This window comes from Ornithorhynchus anatinus, chromosome 18 (assembly GCF_004115215.2).
Source record: "Ornithorhynchus anatinus isolate Pmale09 chromosome 18, mOrnAna1.pri.v4, whole genome shotgun sequence".
NCBI classification, from domain to species: Eukaryota; Metazoa; Chordata; class Mammalia; order Monotremata; family Ornithorhynchidae; genus Ornithorhynchus; species Ornithorhynchus anatinus.
The window spans coordinates 27,142,759-27,157,344 of NC_041745.1; the positions used below are offsets into that span (position 1 = coordinate 27,142,759).

General features: G+C 52.6%; 1 protein-coding gene across 1 annotated transcript in view; it reads right to left on the bottom strand.

Annotated features, from left to right (window-relative positions):
* The window catches only part of POLR1A (RNA polymerase I subunit A), a 67,392-nt gene extending 52,940 nt beyond the window's left edge, over positions 1–14,452 (bottom strand). The window contains exons 1-11 of the mRNA XM_029083473.1: positions 14,285–14,452; positions 10,390–10,594; positions 9,223–9,372; positions 8,044–8,151; positions 7,842–7,927; positions 7,584–7,726; positions 6,845–6,931; positions 5,043–5,151; positions 3,478–3,640; positions 542–724; positions 312–434 (exon numbers count right to left, since the gene is read on the bottom strand). Coding sequence (XP_028939306.1) covers positions 312–434; positions 542–724; positions 3,478–3,640; positions 5,043–5,151; positions 6,845–6,931; positions 7,584–7,726; positions 7,842–7,927; positions 8,044–8,151; positions 9,223–9,372; positions 10,390–10,594; positions 14,285–14,361 — 1,434 coding nt within the window. The 5' untranslated portion in view covers positions 14,362–14,452. The remainder of the gene's footprint in view (positions 1–311; positions 435–541; positions 725–3,477; positions 3,641–5,042; positions 5,152–6,844; positions 6,932–7,583; positions 7,727–7,841; positions 7,928–8,043; positions 8,152–9,222; positions 9,373–10,389; positions 10,595–14,284) is intronic.
* Between the last annotated feature and the right edge of the window lie 134 nt (positions 14,453–14,586).

The window sequence follows — 14,586 nt, forward strand, 5'->3', positions numbered from 1 at the left end:
GGTCACACCGCAGGGAAGTGGCAGACTCCAGGTCCACACTCTTCCCACTAGGTCACGCTGCTTCCTTCCAGCTAGATCCTTCACCCAAGAGGGGCGGCGAATGCATCTTTTAAGAGCGTACACACCCGAGCTCTTAATACAGTGCTTTGCCCACAGTAAGCGCTCAATAAATACGATTCACTGAATGAATGAACAAAGACGGGTGGGCCGGCGGGGAGGGGAGGGACGCGACGAAGCCGAGCCTTCCTGAGGCCGCGGGAGGGTTCCGCCCGGCTCTCGGCTGACCCCGACCGTCCCGTCCTCGGGCTCACCAGGGGTATCCCGATCTCGTTGGTGCTGATGTACATGTCCGGGCAGATGACCGAGCGGGCGGCGTAGTCCACGCGCTTCCCCATCATGTGCTTTCGGAACAGGCCGTCTTTCTTCTCCAGGATCTTTGGAGGGAAAAAGGGGAGGGCGAGTGGTCACAGGGAGACAGGCGCCTAATCACACCCAACGCTCGTCCTCACGGGAAGATCGGAAACGCCCCAACGCCGCTCACCTGCCGGACGCCGGGATACTTTTCTGTCATTAACTTGTCCATTTCACTGTCAAATACGATATTCACGTGGCTCTGCAGGCGGATCCAAATGTTGTAGAGTTTGTCCGTGAGCGACTGTCCCGGGATCAACCCCAGGAACGACCGATCCATTGGGACCAAGGACTCCTCGGGCTCCTCTGACTCCTAGGGGAAATGAGTTAAAGAGAAGAAAAGCACCAAAGAATATTTTTAAAACAGAGAAGCGGCTCGGCCTAGTGGAAAGAGCCCAGGCCTGGGTTCTAATCCCGGCTACGCCACTTTGCTGTGTGATCGTGGGCAAGTCACTTCACTTCTCTGTGCCCCGGTTCCCTCGTCTGTAATTTGAGGAATCGGACCGTGAGCCCCATGTGGGACACGGACTGTGTTCAACCTGATTGGCTTCTATCTACCCCTGCGCTTAGTACAGGGCTTGGCACATAGTAAGCAATTAATACCATTAAGAAAGAGAAAACCACGAGTCACGTCACAAAGGAAGATGGAATTCTACAGCAGCGGTGGACATAAGAACCAAAGATTACCTGCCGATTAAAACCGTGATCCCCCTGTGGGACGTGGACTGTTTCCTATGTCTTTAACTTGTATCTATCCCAGCGCTTAGTACGGGGCCTGAGAAATGGTAAGCACTTAACAAGTACTGTTTAAAAAAAAGATTAACTTTCAAGTAGGCTGCCATTCCTCCCGAAGATACCCTGAGGGTAAAATGAGTTGAAATGGCAGAAGTCAAAGCTTCTTTCAAAGCTGCCGTTGCTATGCAGGACTCCACTGATTGGCTGCTAAGGAAGCCCCTGAAATATCACTCTCGTTATCTCCTTTCCCCTTAGGGCATCACGAGTCCCCTCCATTTTAGGAAATTGCACTCTAGACTCTAAGCTACTTGAGGGCATGGAATGTGTCTACCAATTCTAATAATAATAACGTTGGTACTGCTAAACTTACCATGTGCCACATCGGGTTGGACAGTCCCTGTCCCACATGGGGCTCACAGTCTTAATCCTCATTCTGCAGATGAAGGAACAGAGGACCAGATAGGTGAAGTGACTTCCCCAAGGTCACACAGCAGACAAGCGGCAGAGCCGAGATTAGAAACCACGACCTAATTCTGCTTTAGTCTACTCTCCCAAGCACGTAGTATAATCCATTCAATCGTATTTACGGAGCGTTTACTTTGTGCAGAGCACTGTACTAAGTCCTTGGAATGTACAATTCGGCAACAGACAGAGAATCCCTGCCCAACAACAGGCTCACAGTCTTCGCTCTGCACATAGTAGGCGCTCAATAAATACCACCGATTGACAGGGAAACATATTGCATGCCCCCGGTTAAAATCACCAGGGAATTTGTCGGAAGAGGAAACAATGCAAATGTATTGCATTTGACATTTGTATGATTGTCAGATCACGAGCTCGTCAAGGGCAGGGCTATCATTTACACTTCTGAGTCTTCTCCAAACACTTGACTCCGTGTTCTGAAAACAGAAGGGACTCAGCAAGATCCTATTAACTCTGATGATCTTGACGGGTTACACAGGCCCCGCCCTTATAGGAATTTTACATATATTGGCATATAGTAAGCGCCCAACAGATACATTAAGTGTGGCTCAGTGGAAAGACTACAGGCTTGGGAGTTAGAGGTCGTGGGTTCTAATTCCGGTTCCAACACTTGTCTGTGTGACCTTGGGCAAGCCACTTAACTTCTCTGTGCCTCAGTTACCTCGTCCGTAAAATGGAGATTAAGACTGTGAGCCCCACGTGGGACAACCTGATCCAAGAGGCCTTCCCAGACTGAGCTTCCCCTTTCCCCTCTGCTCCCTCTCTGCCCCCCTCTTCACCTCCCCGCAGCTAAGTCCCCTTTCCCCCCTTTCCCTCTGCTCCTCCTCCTCTCCCCTCCCCTCAGCACTGTGCTCATTTGTACAGATTTTTATTACCCTATATATTTTGTTAATGAGGTGCCCATCCCCTTGATTCTATTTATGGTGATTAAGTTGTCTTGTTTTTGTCCGTCTGTCTCCCCCAGTTAGGCTGTGAGCCCGTCGATGGGGAGGGATTGTCTCTATCTGGTGCCGAATTGTACATTCCAAGCACTTAGTACAGTGCTCTGCATATAGTAAGCGCTCAATAAATGTTACTGAATGAATGAAAGAATGCTTTGCACATAGGAAGCACTTAATAAATGCCATCATCGTCATCGTTAATTATCATTTTACGGATAATGGAAACGGGCGCCACTTAGTGGCAGATTCTTAGCTCACAGCACAAAAGTAGCCAAGATGGGAGAAAAATTCAGGCCGAGGAGGATGGAATTATCGCCCAGGAGTCCTGACGGTAAATCAATCGACGGTACTTATTGAGCGCTTACTGTGCACCGAGCGCTGTAATACGTACTAGGGAAGAGTACAAAGCAACAGAGTTCGGTAGCCGTGTTCTCCGCCCACGACGAGTAGATGCCCGAAGCCGAGGCCAAACGTCAACGGGAGAGGATCAACCCGTCGGCGGAATTTACTTAGCAAACTACTGTGTGCAGAGCACGCTGAACCAAGCTCATGAGAGAGTACACTGTAACAGTGCCTGGCACACAGGAAGCACTTCAAAAATATCAGCGGGAAAAAAATACGAGAGGAAAATAAGCCTGAATCTAGCATGAACCCCACCGCAAAACACACATATACACGCTATTTCTCACTCTCTCACATGTGCGCATGCAGACGCACATTTTCTCTCTCTCACACACACGTGTGCACGCAGATACACGCACAACACAGACACAGCCCTCCCGCCCCCCACCTCCCCCAAGCATCACCCACCACCCGGCTTGCTGGTTTCCACAATGCTTCAACTAAGTTAGCCCAGCTGCCGTGGACCCCACACTCCTCGACCGACGCCCCGAGGGGCGGCCCTGACCTTTTCGCTTGCCGACTCCACCGTCTCTTGAGAAAGCTTCTTTTCTTGGGCCATCAGAGCCAGAAGCTTCTGGATCAATTCCACGTCCTTCATGACGGCTTGCAAGTTGACCGTCTGACCGTTGGTAAACATCTGGTCCCCTAGACGACTGATGGGGCGATACCTAGGGGGAAACCGGCCCTGTTGGCATGCCAGCTCTCCTCATCCCTCTCTGGTACCGTAACTGGGGCAAACTCAAACAGTCGCTCATTCGTTCTTTCAGTCGGTCGTATTTATTGTGTGCTTATGGTGTGCCGAGTGCGGGATTAAGTGCTTGGGAAAGTACAACGACTGACATATTCCCTGCCCACAATGAGCTTACAGTCTTAAGTTGGGGAGACAGAGATCAATACAAATAAATAAATGACAGATATGGACATAAGTGCTGTGGGGCTGGGAGGGGTGGAAGAACAAAGGGAGCAAGTCAGGGCGACGCAGAAGGGAGCGGGGGAAAAGGGAAGGGGGCGGGTCCCATCGACCAATCGGCAGAGAAGTGGCATGGCCAGGTGGAAAGAGCACTGGCCTGGGAGTCGGAGGACCTGGGTTTTAATCCCGGCTCTTACCAATCGCTTGTTGTGTGACCTTGGGCAACTCACCTCACTGTGCCTCGGTCACCTCATCCTTAAGAGGATTAAATCCTCCTCTCTCCAACTTTGACTGTGAACCCCACATGGGACAGGGACTGTGTCCAACCTGATTATCTTGTATCTACCCCTCAGCACTTAAAGACCACCATAAAAAACCCCAAGACGATGGTATTTTCTGATTGCTTGCTCAGTGTGGAGGACCGAACTCAACGCTTGGGAAAATACAACAAATTTAGTAAACTAGATGATGACGACGGTATTTGTTAAGGGTTTACTATAAGCCAAGCACTTTTCTAAGCACTGGGGTAGATTCAAGGTAATCAGTTTGTCCCAGGTGGGGCTCACGCACTTAATCCCCATTTTACAAATGAGGTAACTGAGGTCCAGAGAAGTGAAGTGACTTGTCCCAAGTCACACAGCTAAGTGGCGGAGCCGGGATGAGAACCCACGACCTCTGACTCCCAAGCCTGGGCTCTTTCCACTAAGCCACACTGCTAGATCTCTGCCCATACGGACCTGACGGTCAACCGGGGAGACGGACATTAAGTACATTAGGTACGGGGAGATGGTAGATTATAAGAATATCTGCATAAATATTGTGGGGTAGGAATGAACATCAAAGTGTTTAAGGGGTATACAGCCAAGTGCAGGGTCAATTCATTCATTCAAACATATTTATTGAGCACCTGTGTGCAAAGCACTGTACTGAGCGCTTGGGAGAGTACAACAAGAGACACATTCCCTGACCACAACGAACTCAAAGTCTGAAGGGGGAGACAGATATTAGTATATATAAATGAATACATAAATAAATACAGAGGGGGGAATGGCAAATTCTCCCCCACTTTCTCCCCCCACCAGCGACCCAACCTCTCTGAAGGCCAACACGGCAACATCCCATCACCTCCCTCTCCCACATGCGCGGCTCGGGGACGTTACCTGGACGGCGGGACCACCACGAGGTCTAAGAAGAACATTTCCGGGTTGAAGCCCGCCTCTACATTCTCTGTGATATCAATTCTTGAGAAGAGGTGATTCAGAAAGAAACCTTCAAATCAAAATAGGGCGACGTCAACCAAGCACCACGCGACCGGAGAGGGGTCTCCGGCCTCGGGAGGGGTCGGGAGATCCCGGGGCCGAGTGCCCGACGCTGCCTTCCAATGCCTTCCAAAAGACCCCTCATCCTTCTCGGCCTTAAGTTCGCCCTTTCGTTAAATACCCATGATTGCTCTCCCTGCCCTTCCCTTTGTGTCTCTCTAAGTCTTAGACCTGTGGGCACTCAAATCTGTTGCACTGTTCTCTCTCAAGCCCTCAACCACCTCACTCCCTACCTCACCTGGCTGCTCTCCTACTACAACCCAGCCGACACACTTCGCTCCTCTAATGCTTTCTCACTGTGCCTCGATCTCGTCTATCTCACCGCCGACCTCTCGCCCATGTCCTACATCTGGCCTGGGACTGCCTCCCTCCCTCATATCCAAAAGACGATGACTCTCCCCGCCTTCAAAACCCTATTGAAGGCCCATCTCCTTCAAGAGGCCTCCCTTAAGTCCTCCTTTCCTCTTCTCCCACTCCCTTCTGTCACCTTAATGTGCTCCCTTTATTCATTCCCCACTCGTTGCCCCAGAAGCAGCGTGGCTCAGTGGAAAGAGCCGGGCTTGGGATTCAGAGGTCACGGGTTCTAATCCCGGCTCCGCCCCTTGTCAGCTGTGTGACTTTGGGCAAGTCACTTCACTTCTCTGCACCTCAGTTCCCTCATCTGTAAAATGGGGATTGAGACTGTGAGCCCCACACGGGACAACCTGATCACCTTGTATCCCCCAGGGCTTAGAAGAGTGCTTTGCACATAGTAAGCGCTTAACAAACGCCATCATTATTATTACACATCTGCAACTTACTTATATCAACGCAACTCCACCTCTAGACTGTAAGCTCATTACGGGGAGGTGATGTATCTGTTTATTGTTCTACGTACTCTCCCAAAGCGCTTAGTACAGTGCTCTGCACACAGTAAGATCTCAGTAAGAATGACTGACTGATCCCAAGAGCTTAGTACAGTACTCCAAACACAGTAAGCGCTCAATAAATATATCCGACTGATCCCAAGTGCTTAGTACTGTGTTTCGCACATAACAAGCACTCGGTAAATACCACTGATGGACTGACATAATCCCATCTTTCACAACAGAGCTGTCTCCAAACAGAACCTCTCAGAGGGCAGGGCCACGAACGTAGTGAGCTATGTTTTGTTATTAATAAGAATATTAATAGTGAGAGTGGTATTTGTTAAGTGCTTACTATATATGCCAAACTTCCGGTAAGCAGTGGGATAGATACAAGATAAATGGGTCCCATCTGAGGCTCACAGTATAAGTAGGAGGGAGAACGGGTATTGAATCCTCGAGACCGGATACTGAATCCTCATTTTGCAGACGTGGGAACTGAGGCCCGGAAAAGTGAAATGACTATCTCCAGGTCACACAGCAGATAAGAGGCGGAGCTAGGATTAGAACTCAGGTCCACTGACTCCCAGGCCTGCGCTTTTCCCACTAGGCCATGCTGTTTTTTAAGCGTGCCTAGCAACACGCAAAGCCCAGGAAGAAACTGGACAATAGAGAGTGGGTCCAAGTCTCCACCCTGGAGCGACCAGTGCTCGGCACGGCAGAGAAACAGAAAGGGTGTTGAGGTGTTTCCCAACTGAGTGGGAAGGAAATGGGGTCTTCCCCCGGCTCGAAAGGTACCTTCGTTCTCCCACAGGGCCACGATGTGGTCTCGGGCAGTGCTGGGGGTCAGGTAGCCTCGTCTTCCCAGTTGAGCGTCATCGATAGCTGGGGAGAGAAACAAAGCACAAGCTCCAGTGAGGCTGGTGGGAGGTTTTCCACCGGCTCTGACCTTCTGGAGGCCACCGAGGAAGTGCCACACCGCCCCCCCCCCCCCCCCCCCCCCGCCGGCATCCATCTTGGTACCAGAGAGGGCCTGGGACGAGGGGACTGAGAAACGGGCAGCCGGAGGGTCAGGGAGCGAGGGGTGAGCCTGTTATTGGGCAGGGACCGTATCTGTTGCCGAACTGTACATTCCCAGCGCTCAGTACGGTGCTCTGCACAGAGTAAGCGCTCAATAAATATTATCGAATGAATGAATGCGGGGTGAGGTGAGAGGAGAGTTGATGGAGACGGCATCTTCTTTAGGTAGCAAGTTCTATAGATCTCCCCCACTCCCACAAACAACACGCTTGAAGAACACCTCACGGATGGCGAGATTCAGAGCGAGTACACGTGTAACTGAAATGGCTCCTGTGGGAGTCTCAGACCTGACCGCCCCCGTGCACCCACAGTCCTCTCAGGCACCGTCTGCAGTGTCTGGTATGGTTTTCCCTTTTGCCCCCGTCTCGATCCTTACGAAGGCTCCGTTCAAAGAGCTTTCACGATCGACAAACCGCCGGCTCCTTAAGGGTGGGGGATTTATTTGGTGCCGGCTCACCTAACGACGGTTGGGTCTTCTCCTGGTTCTTCTCCGAATCCTTTTCTGACTCCTTGGATTTCTTGGACTTCCTGTGGGCCACTCCCGGGTAGGTGACCGTCAGCTTGCTGTTGTGTTCTTTTCGCACCAGCGACCTCCCAGTTCTGGCGAGGAGGGGAAGCGGGAGAGGGAAGAACGGCGTCAGGGACCGCCAACGGCGGGGGTTCGGCCACAGGGCCGCCAAGACGGGGAAGCAAGGCCGACCGCCGGGGTACTCACTTGCAGTGAGGGCACCGCTTGGAGGTCATGTTCGACTTCCAGAAATGGGCGATCAGCGTTCTCTTGCTCTCGCACACGTTTTTCACCTGGAAAGCCGAAAGGAGAGACCGGGATGCGCCGCCGTGTCGGGCCCGGTTACGGTCCACGATCGGCACCGCGCACCTCTCGATCCGGGGTGACCGGCGGGTTCCCCCCTACTCACTTGCGAGCCCTGGGATCCCAGCGGGTCGTTGCCCAATACCTCCCTCGTGCACTCCTCCAATTCGTCCTGAATCTCGACGGCGGAAGCATTAGGGTTTTCTTCTAAAAACTGAAAAAATAAAGGTGAAATCCACGTCTCCCGGGCCACGGTTCAGCTGAGTGGGAAGCGGCGTGGCCTAGTGAGTAGGGCACGGGCCTGCGAGTCCTAAGCACTATTAAGAACTGGGGTAGACGCAAGCTGATCAAGATGGACACAGTCCCTGTCCCGCAGGGGACTCACAGTCTTAATACCCGTTTTACAGACGAGGTAACCGAGGCCCAGACAAGTGAAGTGACTTGCCCGAGGTCACGCAGCGGGCAGGCGCCAGAATCGGAATCAGAACCTAGGTCTCCTCAGTCCCAGGCCCGGGCTCTGTCCACTAGCCCATGCTGCTTCTCGGCTTCCTGAGTTGGCTTTCCCTGGGAGAAGTTCTGGAGTCTTTACCACTGCCCCTCGCCCCCACCCGAGGGTCCGGCGGAAAATTTGATCTTGATTATCCTTCAAGGGGGAAAAAAAATAAAATCGGTCTTGGGGGGGCAGGGGAGACCATGTCAGGCCTCATCTCAGATTCAGAAAGCTGCCCTTGAAATTCTGTTGCCCTGTACTCTCCCAAGTGCTTAGTACGGTGCTCTGCACCCGGGAAGTGTTCAATAAATACCACCGACTGACTGAGCCCCTGGATGCTGAGAGCTAGGCCTCAGACACTGGGGCGACCTCCACGTTCCCTCTTCCCCAAGATCTCGCCCCAGGAAGGGAGCCGGCTGGAAGGTCTTCTCGGGTGAGGGGTGGATCTGGTTGGGGGTACCTAAAGTTGGAGCCTCAAATCCCCAGTCGCTGCCCTGAAGTCACCTCTCCTTCCACTCGCGTATTCTGACGACTCACCTTCTGGCCGCCTTAATAACTATTATTATTTAAGTGCTTCCCATTTGCCAGGCACTAAGCGCCGGGGTGGATACAAGCAAATCGGGTTGGACATAGTCCCCGTCCCAGTTCTCCACCCCTATTTTCCAGATGAGGGACCTCAGGCCCAGAGAAGTGACTTGGCCAAGGTCACCCAGCAGACAAGCGGCGGAGCCGGGATTAGAAACCGAGACCTCCGGTCTTCCGGGCCCAGCCCGCGTGGCGGCGGCTCCCCCTTACCCGGCTGAGGGTGGCCTCCAGTTCGTAGACCCCCTGGAGGGCCCCCACGTCCAGGACCCGCAGCTGGCAGAGCAGGAGGTGGATCACGGAGCGAGGGCATGTCAGCAGGTGGCAGTTCAAGCAGGAGCCGCGGATCAGGAGGAAGAGTTTCTGGAGAGGGAAGACGAGGCGAGGTGAGAGAAGCGTTCCGGAGGGACTGAGCATCACGCGACAACATCACGGAGGCAATGAAGGCCGTGGAACAATCCGGTGAGGAAAGCACCGTCTCTTCTTTCTCTTCTCCCTCCTCCTGCTAAGACCGGCAGCTCTAAGACCCTACTGTGCTTTTCTCACTTGCTTATTCGGTGATATGTCTCCTTTGAAAATCCTCAGTGAAGTCACTTCACTTCTCTGGGCCTCAGCGCAAGGGAAACGCCTCGTTTTGAAGCCGCCCGCCCACGTCGAGGGCAAGAGCAGCATGGCCAGTAGAAAGAGCACAAGACTGGGAGTCGGAGGACCTGGGTTCTAATCCGGGCTCTGCCACGTGCCTGCTGTGTGACCTCAGACAAGTGACTTAACTTCTCTGAGACTCAGTTTTCTCATGTGTAACACCCGTTCTCCTTTTCCTCGAGACCGTTAGGTCCATGCGAGACAGGGACCGTGTTCAATGTGATCAGCTTCTACCTACCCCGGAGCTTAGTACGGTGCTTGCCACGGAGTAAGCGCTCAACCAGTACCACAGTTATGATGTTCAGTAGGACCACTCTATAATCATTATGGTATTTATTGTTTCCTCTGTGCTAAAGCACTCTAAGTGCCGGGGTAGACATTAGATAACAATACTAATTGCTATTATTATTTACCATAATAATAACTGTGGTATTTGTTAAGCACTTACTATGCGTCAAGCACTGGGGTAGATACAGGATAATAGGGTTGGACACGGTCCCTGTCCCACACAGGGCCCAAGACTTAATCCTCATTTTACAGATAAGATACAGAAGTGACTTGCCCACAGCGACGAGCGGCGGAGCAGGGATTAGAACCCGTGACCTATCGACTCCCAGGCCCGGGCTCAATCCACCGGGCCGTAAAAACCCGCTCCTCGCGGCAAAGGCCGTCCCGCCACCGGCCGCTCGGACGTCCCTCCGATCCACCTCCCGGAGCCCCCGGAGGCTCTGCCCGTACTTCGAAGAAGAGGGGGTTGTAGACTATCAGGGGCAGGTTGATGTGGCCCAGGTGTCCGGGGCAGTTCTGGAAGTCCTGCACGCAGGTGGAGCACACCTCCCTGTTGTCGGCTGGCCCCAGAGACAAATCGTAGAGCCCGTTCGGCGCGGGGTTCCCCACGTTGTCCACGTAGCGGGGGTTGGTGATGGATTTCACACTTAATTTCCTGAGGAGAAAGGACACGGTAAGGTGGGGCGGGCTCTGGGCTCCCAGACGCGAGGCGGCGAAATCATCTGCGGTGAGCGCTCTCCTGTCCTCGTCCGTAACGGCGCCTCCTGATCGGCTCTGCCCCAGCCCCTGTAATCTGTGCTGGGTGTCTATACGGGTAACGTTGCCAACATTCAGTTTATGCACTTGGGAGGGTATAATAATAATAATGATGGCGCCTGCTAAGCACTCACTCTGGGCCAAGCACTCATTCACTCATTCAATGGTATTTTTTGAGCGCTTACTATGTGCAGAGCACTGTACTAAGTGCTTGGAGTCAGAGGTCGTGGGTTCTAATCCCGGCTCTGCCACTTATCAGCTGTGTGACTTGGGGCAAGTCACTTAACTTCTCTGTGCCTCAGTTCCCTCATCTGTAAAATGGGGATTAAGACTGTGAGCCCCACGTGGGACAACCTAATTACCTTGCATCTACCCAGCGCTTAGAAGAGGGCTTGGCACATAGTAAGAGCGTAACAAATACCAAAATTATTACTATTACAATTCGGCAACAGATAGAGACAAGCCCTGCCCCAAAACGGGCTAACAGTCTAAGCACTGTTCTAAGCACTGGGGTAGATACTAGGTGATCAGGCTGCCCCACGTAGGGCTCACGGTCTTAATCCCCATTTTACAGCTGGTGTAAATGAGACACAGAGAAGTGAAGTGACTCGTTCAAAGTCACACAGCCGATAAGTGGTGGAGCCGGAATTAGAACCCACGACCTCTGACTTCCAAGCCCGGGCTCTTTCCACTAAGCGACGCCGCTTCCGAAGGACGAACGCAAAATAGGAGCGCTCGTTGATCTCATTCGATTGTATTTACTGAGCGATTACTGTGTGCGTCAGTCGATAGTACTTACTGAGAGCTTACCGTGGGCAAAGCACTGTATTAAGTGCTTGGAAGAGTACAACAAAACAATAAACAGATACATTCCCTGCTCACGAGTTTACAGTCCTAAGTTTCTAAACCCGGTTCTGCTACTTCTCTGCTGTGTGACCTTGGGCAAGTCACTCTGCTTCTCTGGGCCTCAGTTCCCTCATCTGCAAAATGGGGAATTGAGACCGTGTGCCCGACGTGGGACGGGAATTGTGTTCAACCCGATTCGCTTGTATTCCCCCCCAGTGCTTAGAACAGTGCCTGGCCCATAATAAGCACTTAATAATACCATCAATGGTATCACTATTGTTATCGTATCCATCCCAGCGCTTAGAACAGTGCCTGGGACACAGTAAGCACTCAACGAATACCATCATTACGATTATTATTAGAAGGGGAGACGGACATGATTAGAGAGATGAAGAGAGAGAGACACTAATAAAAATAAATTAATTACAGAGGTGTGCGTAAGTGTTGTGGGGCTGGAAGGGGGCGGGACAAATAAAGGGAGCAAGTCGGGGCAAGTCTGTGCACCAGGACAACTAGAGAAGCAGCGTGGTTCAGTGGAAAGAGCCCGGGCTTGGGAGTCAGAGGTCGTGGGTTCTAGTCCCGGCTCCGCCGCTTGTCAGCTGTGTGACCTCGGGCAAGCCACTTAACTTCTCTGCCGCCTCAGTGACCTCATCTGTAAAATGGGGATGAAGACTGTGCGCCCCGCATGAGACAACCTGATTAACTTGTATCTACCCCAGCGCTTGGAACAGTGCTCGGCACATATTAAGTGCAAAAGACTGTGAGCCCGTTACCGGGCAGGGATTGTCTCTTAACTTCACTTAACTTCTCTGTGCCTCAGTTCCCTCATCTGTAAAATGGGGATTAAGACCGTGAGCCTCACGTGGGACAACCTGATGACCCTGTATCTCCCCCAGCGCTTAGAACAGTGCTCTGCACATAGTAAGCGCTTAACAAATACCAACATTAGTATTATTATATGTTGCCGAATTGTACATTCCAAGCGCTTAGTATAGTGGTCTGCACATAGTAAGCGCTCAATAAATACTACTGAATGAACAAATACCAACAATCTTATTATTTTCTAGGCCTCAGTGACCTCATCTGGAAAATGAGCATGAACGAGGGGCAAGCCTGATGACCTGGAAGACTATGAGCCCCACATGGGACAACCTGATCACCTGTAGCCTCCCCAGCGCTTACAACAGTGCTTTGCACATAGTAAGCGCTTAACAAATACCATCATTATGATTAATAATAACATCACTGGTATTTGTTAAGCGCTTACTATGTGCAAAGCACTATGCTAAGCGCTGGGGGCTGCAAGGAGATCAAGTTATCCCAGGTGCGGCTCCCAGCTTTCATCCCCATTTTACTGATGGGGTCACTGAGGCCGATCATTATAATAATAATAATAATGTTGGTATTTGTTAAGCGCTTACTATGGGCCGAGCACCGTTCTAAGCGCTGGGGTAGACACAGGGCAATCAGGTTGTCTCACGTGAATCTCACAGTTAATCCCCATTTTACAGATAAGGTCACTGAGGCACAGAGAAGTGACTTGCCCAAGGTCATCCAGCTGACGAGTGGCAGAGCCGGAATTCGAACTCAAGACCTCCGACTCCCAAGCCCCTGCTCTTTCCACCGAGCCACGCTGCTTCCTGCAACCTCCCGCCAGCGCTTAGGACAGCGCTTAGCACATAAACCCTTATTACTGCAACGTGGCCTAGTGGAAAGAGCACGGGCTTGGGAGTCAGAGGTCATGGGTTCGAATCCCGGCCCCGCCGCTTGTCAGCTGTGTGACTGTGGGCAAGTCACTTCACTTCTCTGTGCCTCAGTTCCCTCATCTGTAAAATGGGGATTAACCGGGAGCCTCACGTGGGACAACCTGATGACCCTGTATCTCCCCCAGCGCTTAGAACAGTGCTCGGCACATAATAAGCGCTTAACAAATACCAACATTATTATTACTGAGCCACGCTGCATCTTGCATCCTCCCCCCCAGCGCTTAGGACAGCGCTTAGCACGTAGGTCCTTATTACTGAGCCACGCTGCTTCTTGCATCCTCGCCCTAAATCCTCATTACTGAGCCACGCTGCTTCTTGCATCCTCGCCCCAGCGCTTAGGACAGAGCTTAGGACTTAAATCCTCATTACTGAGCCACGCTGCTTCTTGCATCCTCGCCCCAGCGCTTAGGACAGCGCTTAGCACCTACGTCCTTATTACTGAGCCACGCTACTTCTTGCATCCTCGCCCCAGCGCTTAGGACAGAGCTTAGGACTTAAATCCTCATTACTGAGCCACGCTGCTTCTTGCATCCTCGCCCCAGCGCTTAGGACAGAGCTTAGGACTTAAATCCTCATTACTGAGCCACGCTGCTTCTTGCATCCTCGCCCCAGCGCTTAGGACAGCGCTTAGCACCTACGTCCTTATTACTGAGCCACGCTGCTTCTTGCATCCTCCCCCCAGCGCTGAGCACCTAAGTCCTCATTACTGAGCCACGCTGCTTCTTGCATCCTCGCCCCAGCGCTGAGGACAGCGCTTGGCACACAGGTCGTCATTATTACTCTTATGACAACTTAAGAAAGGAAACCCTCCCAAGCTTCAGCCCTGCTGGGGCTCCGAACTACGTTTCCCGAAAGCCCCCGCGCCAGCGGCCCCGTGGGCAGCCGGGGGGGCCGGGCCGCAAAGCCTGCCGGGAGTTGTAGTTTAGCGGCCCCGCCCCGGCTCAGCTCCCCCTCCCGCTCCGCCCCGCATCCCCGACCTGATTTCCTCGGCCGAGTACATCCCAAAGGAGACGCCCTGCAGCCGCCGCCAGGGCACATCCTTGAACACCAACATGTCCCGGCTCGGACGCCGCGCTCCCAAGCCCGGGATGGCAAGACGAAGCCGCTCCGCGCCCGCTGCTCCGCGCGGCCCCCGAACCACGCGCTCCCCACGTGATTCTCACTGCGCCGGCGCGGGGCGAGGCGGGCCCGCCCCGTGGAACATACCACGTCCGGGGGGGGGAGACGAAAATCGACCCTCTCCCCCGGCCTCTTATCTTTTAGATTAATACAATCGATG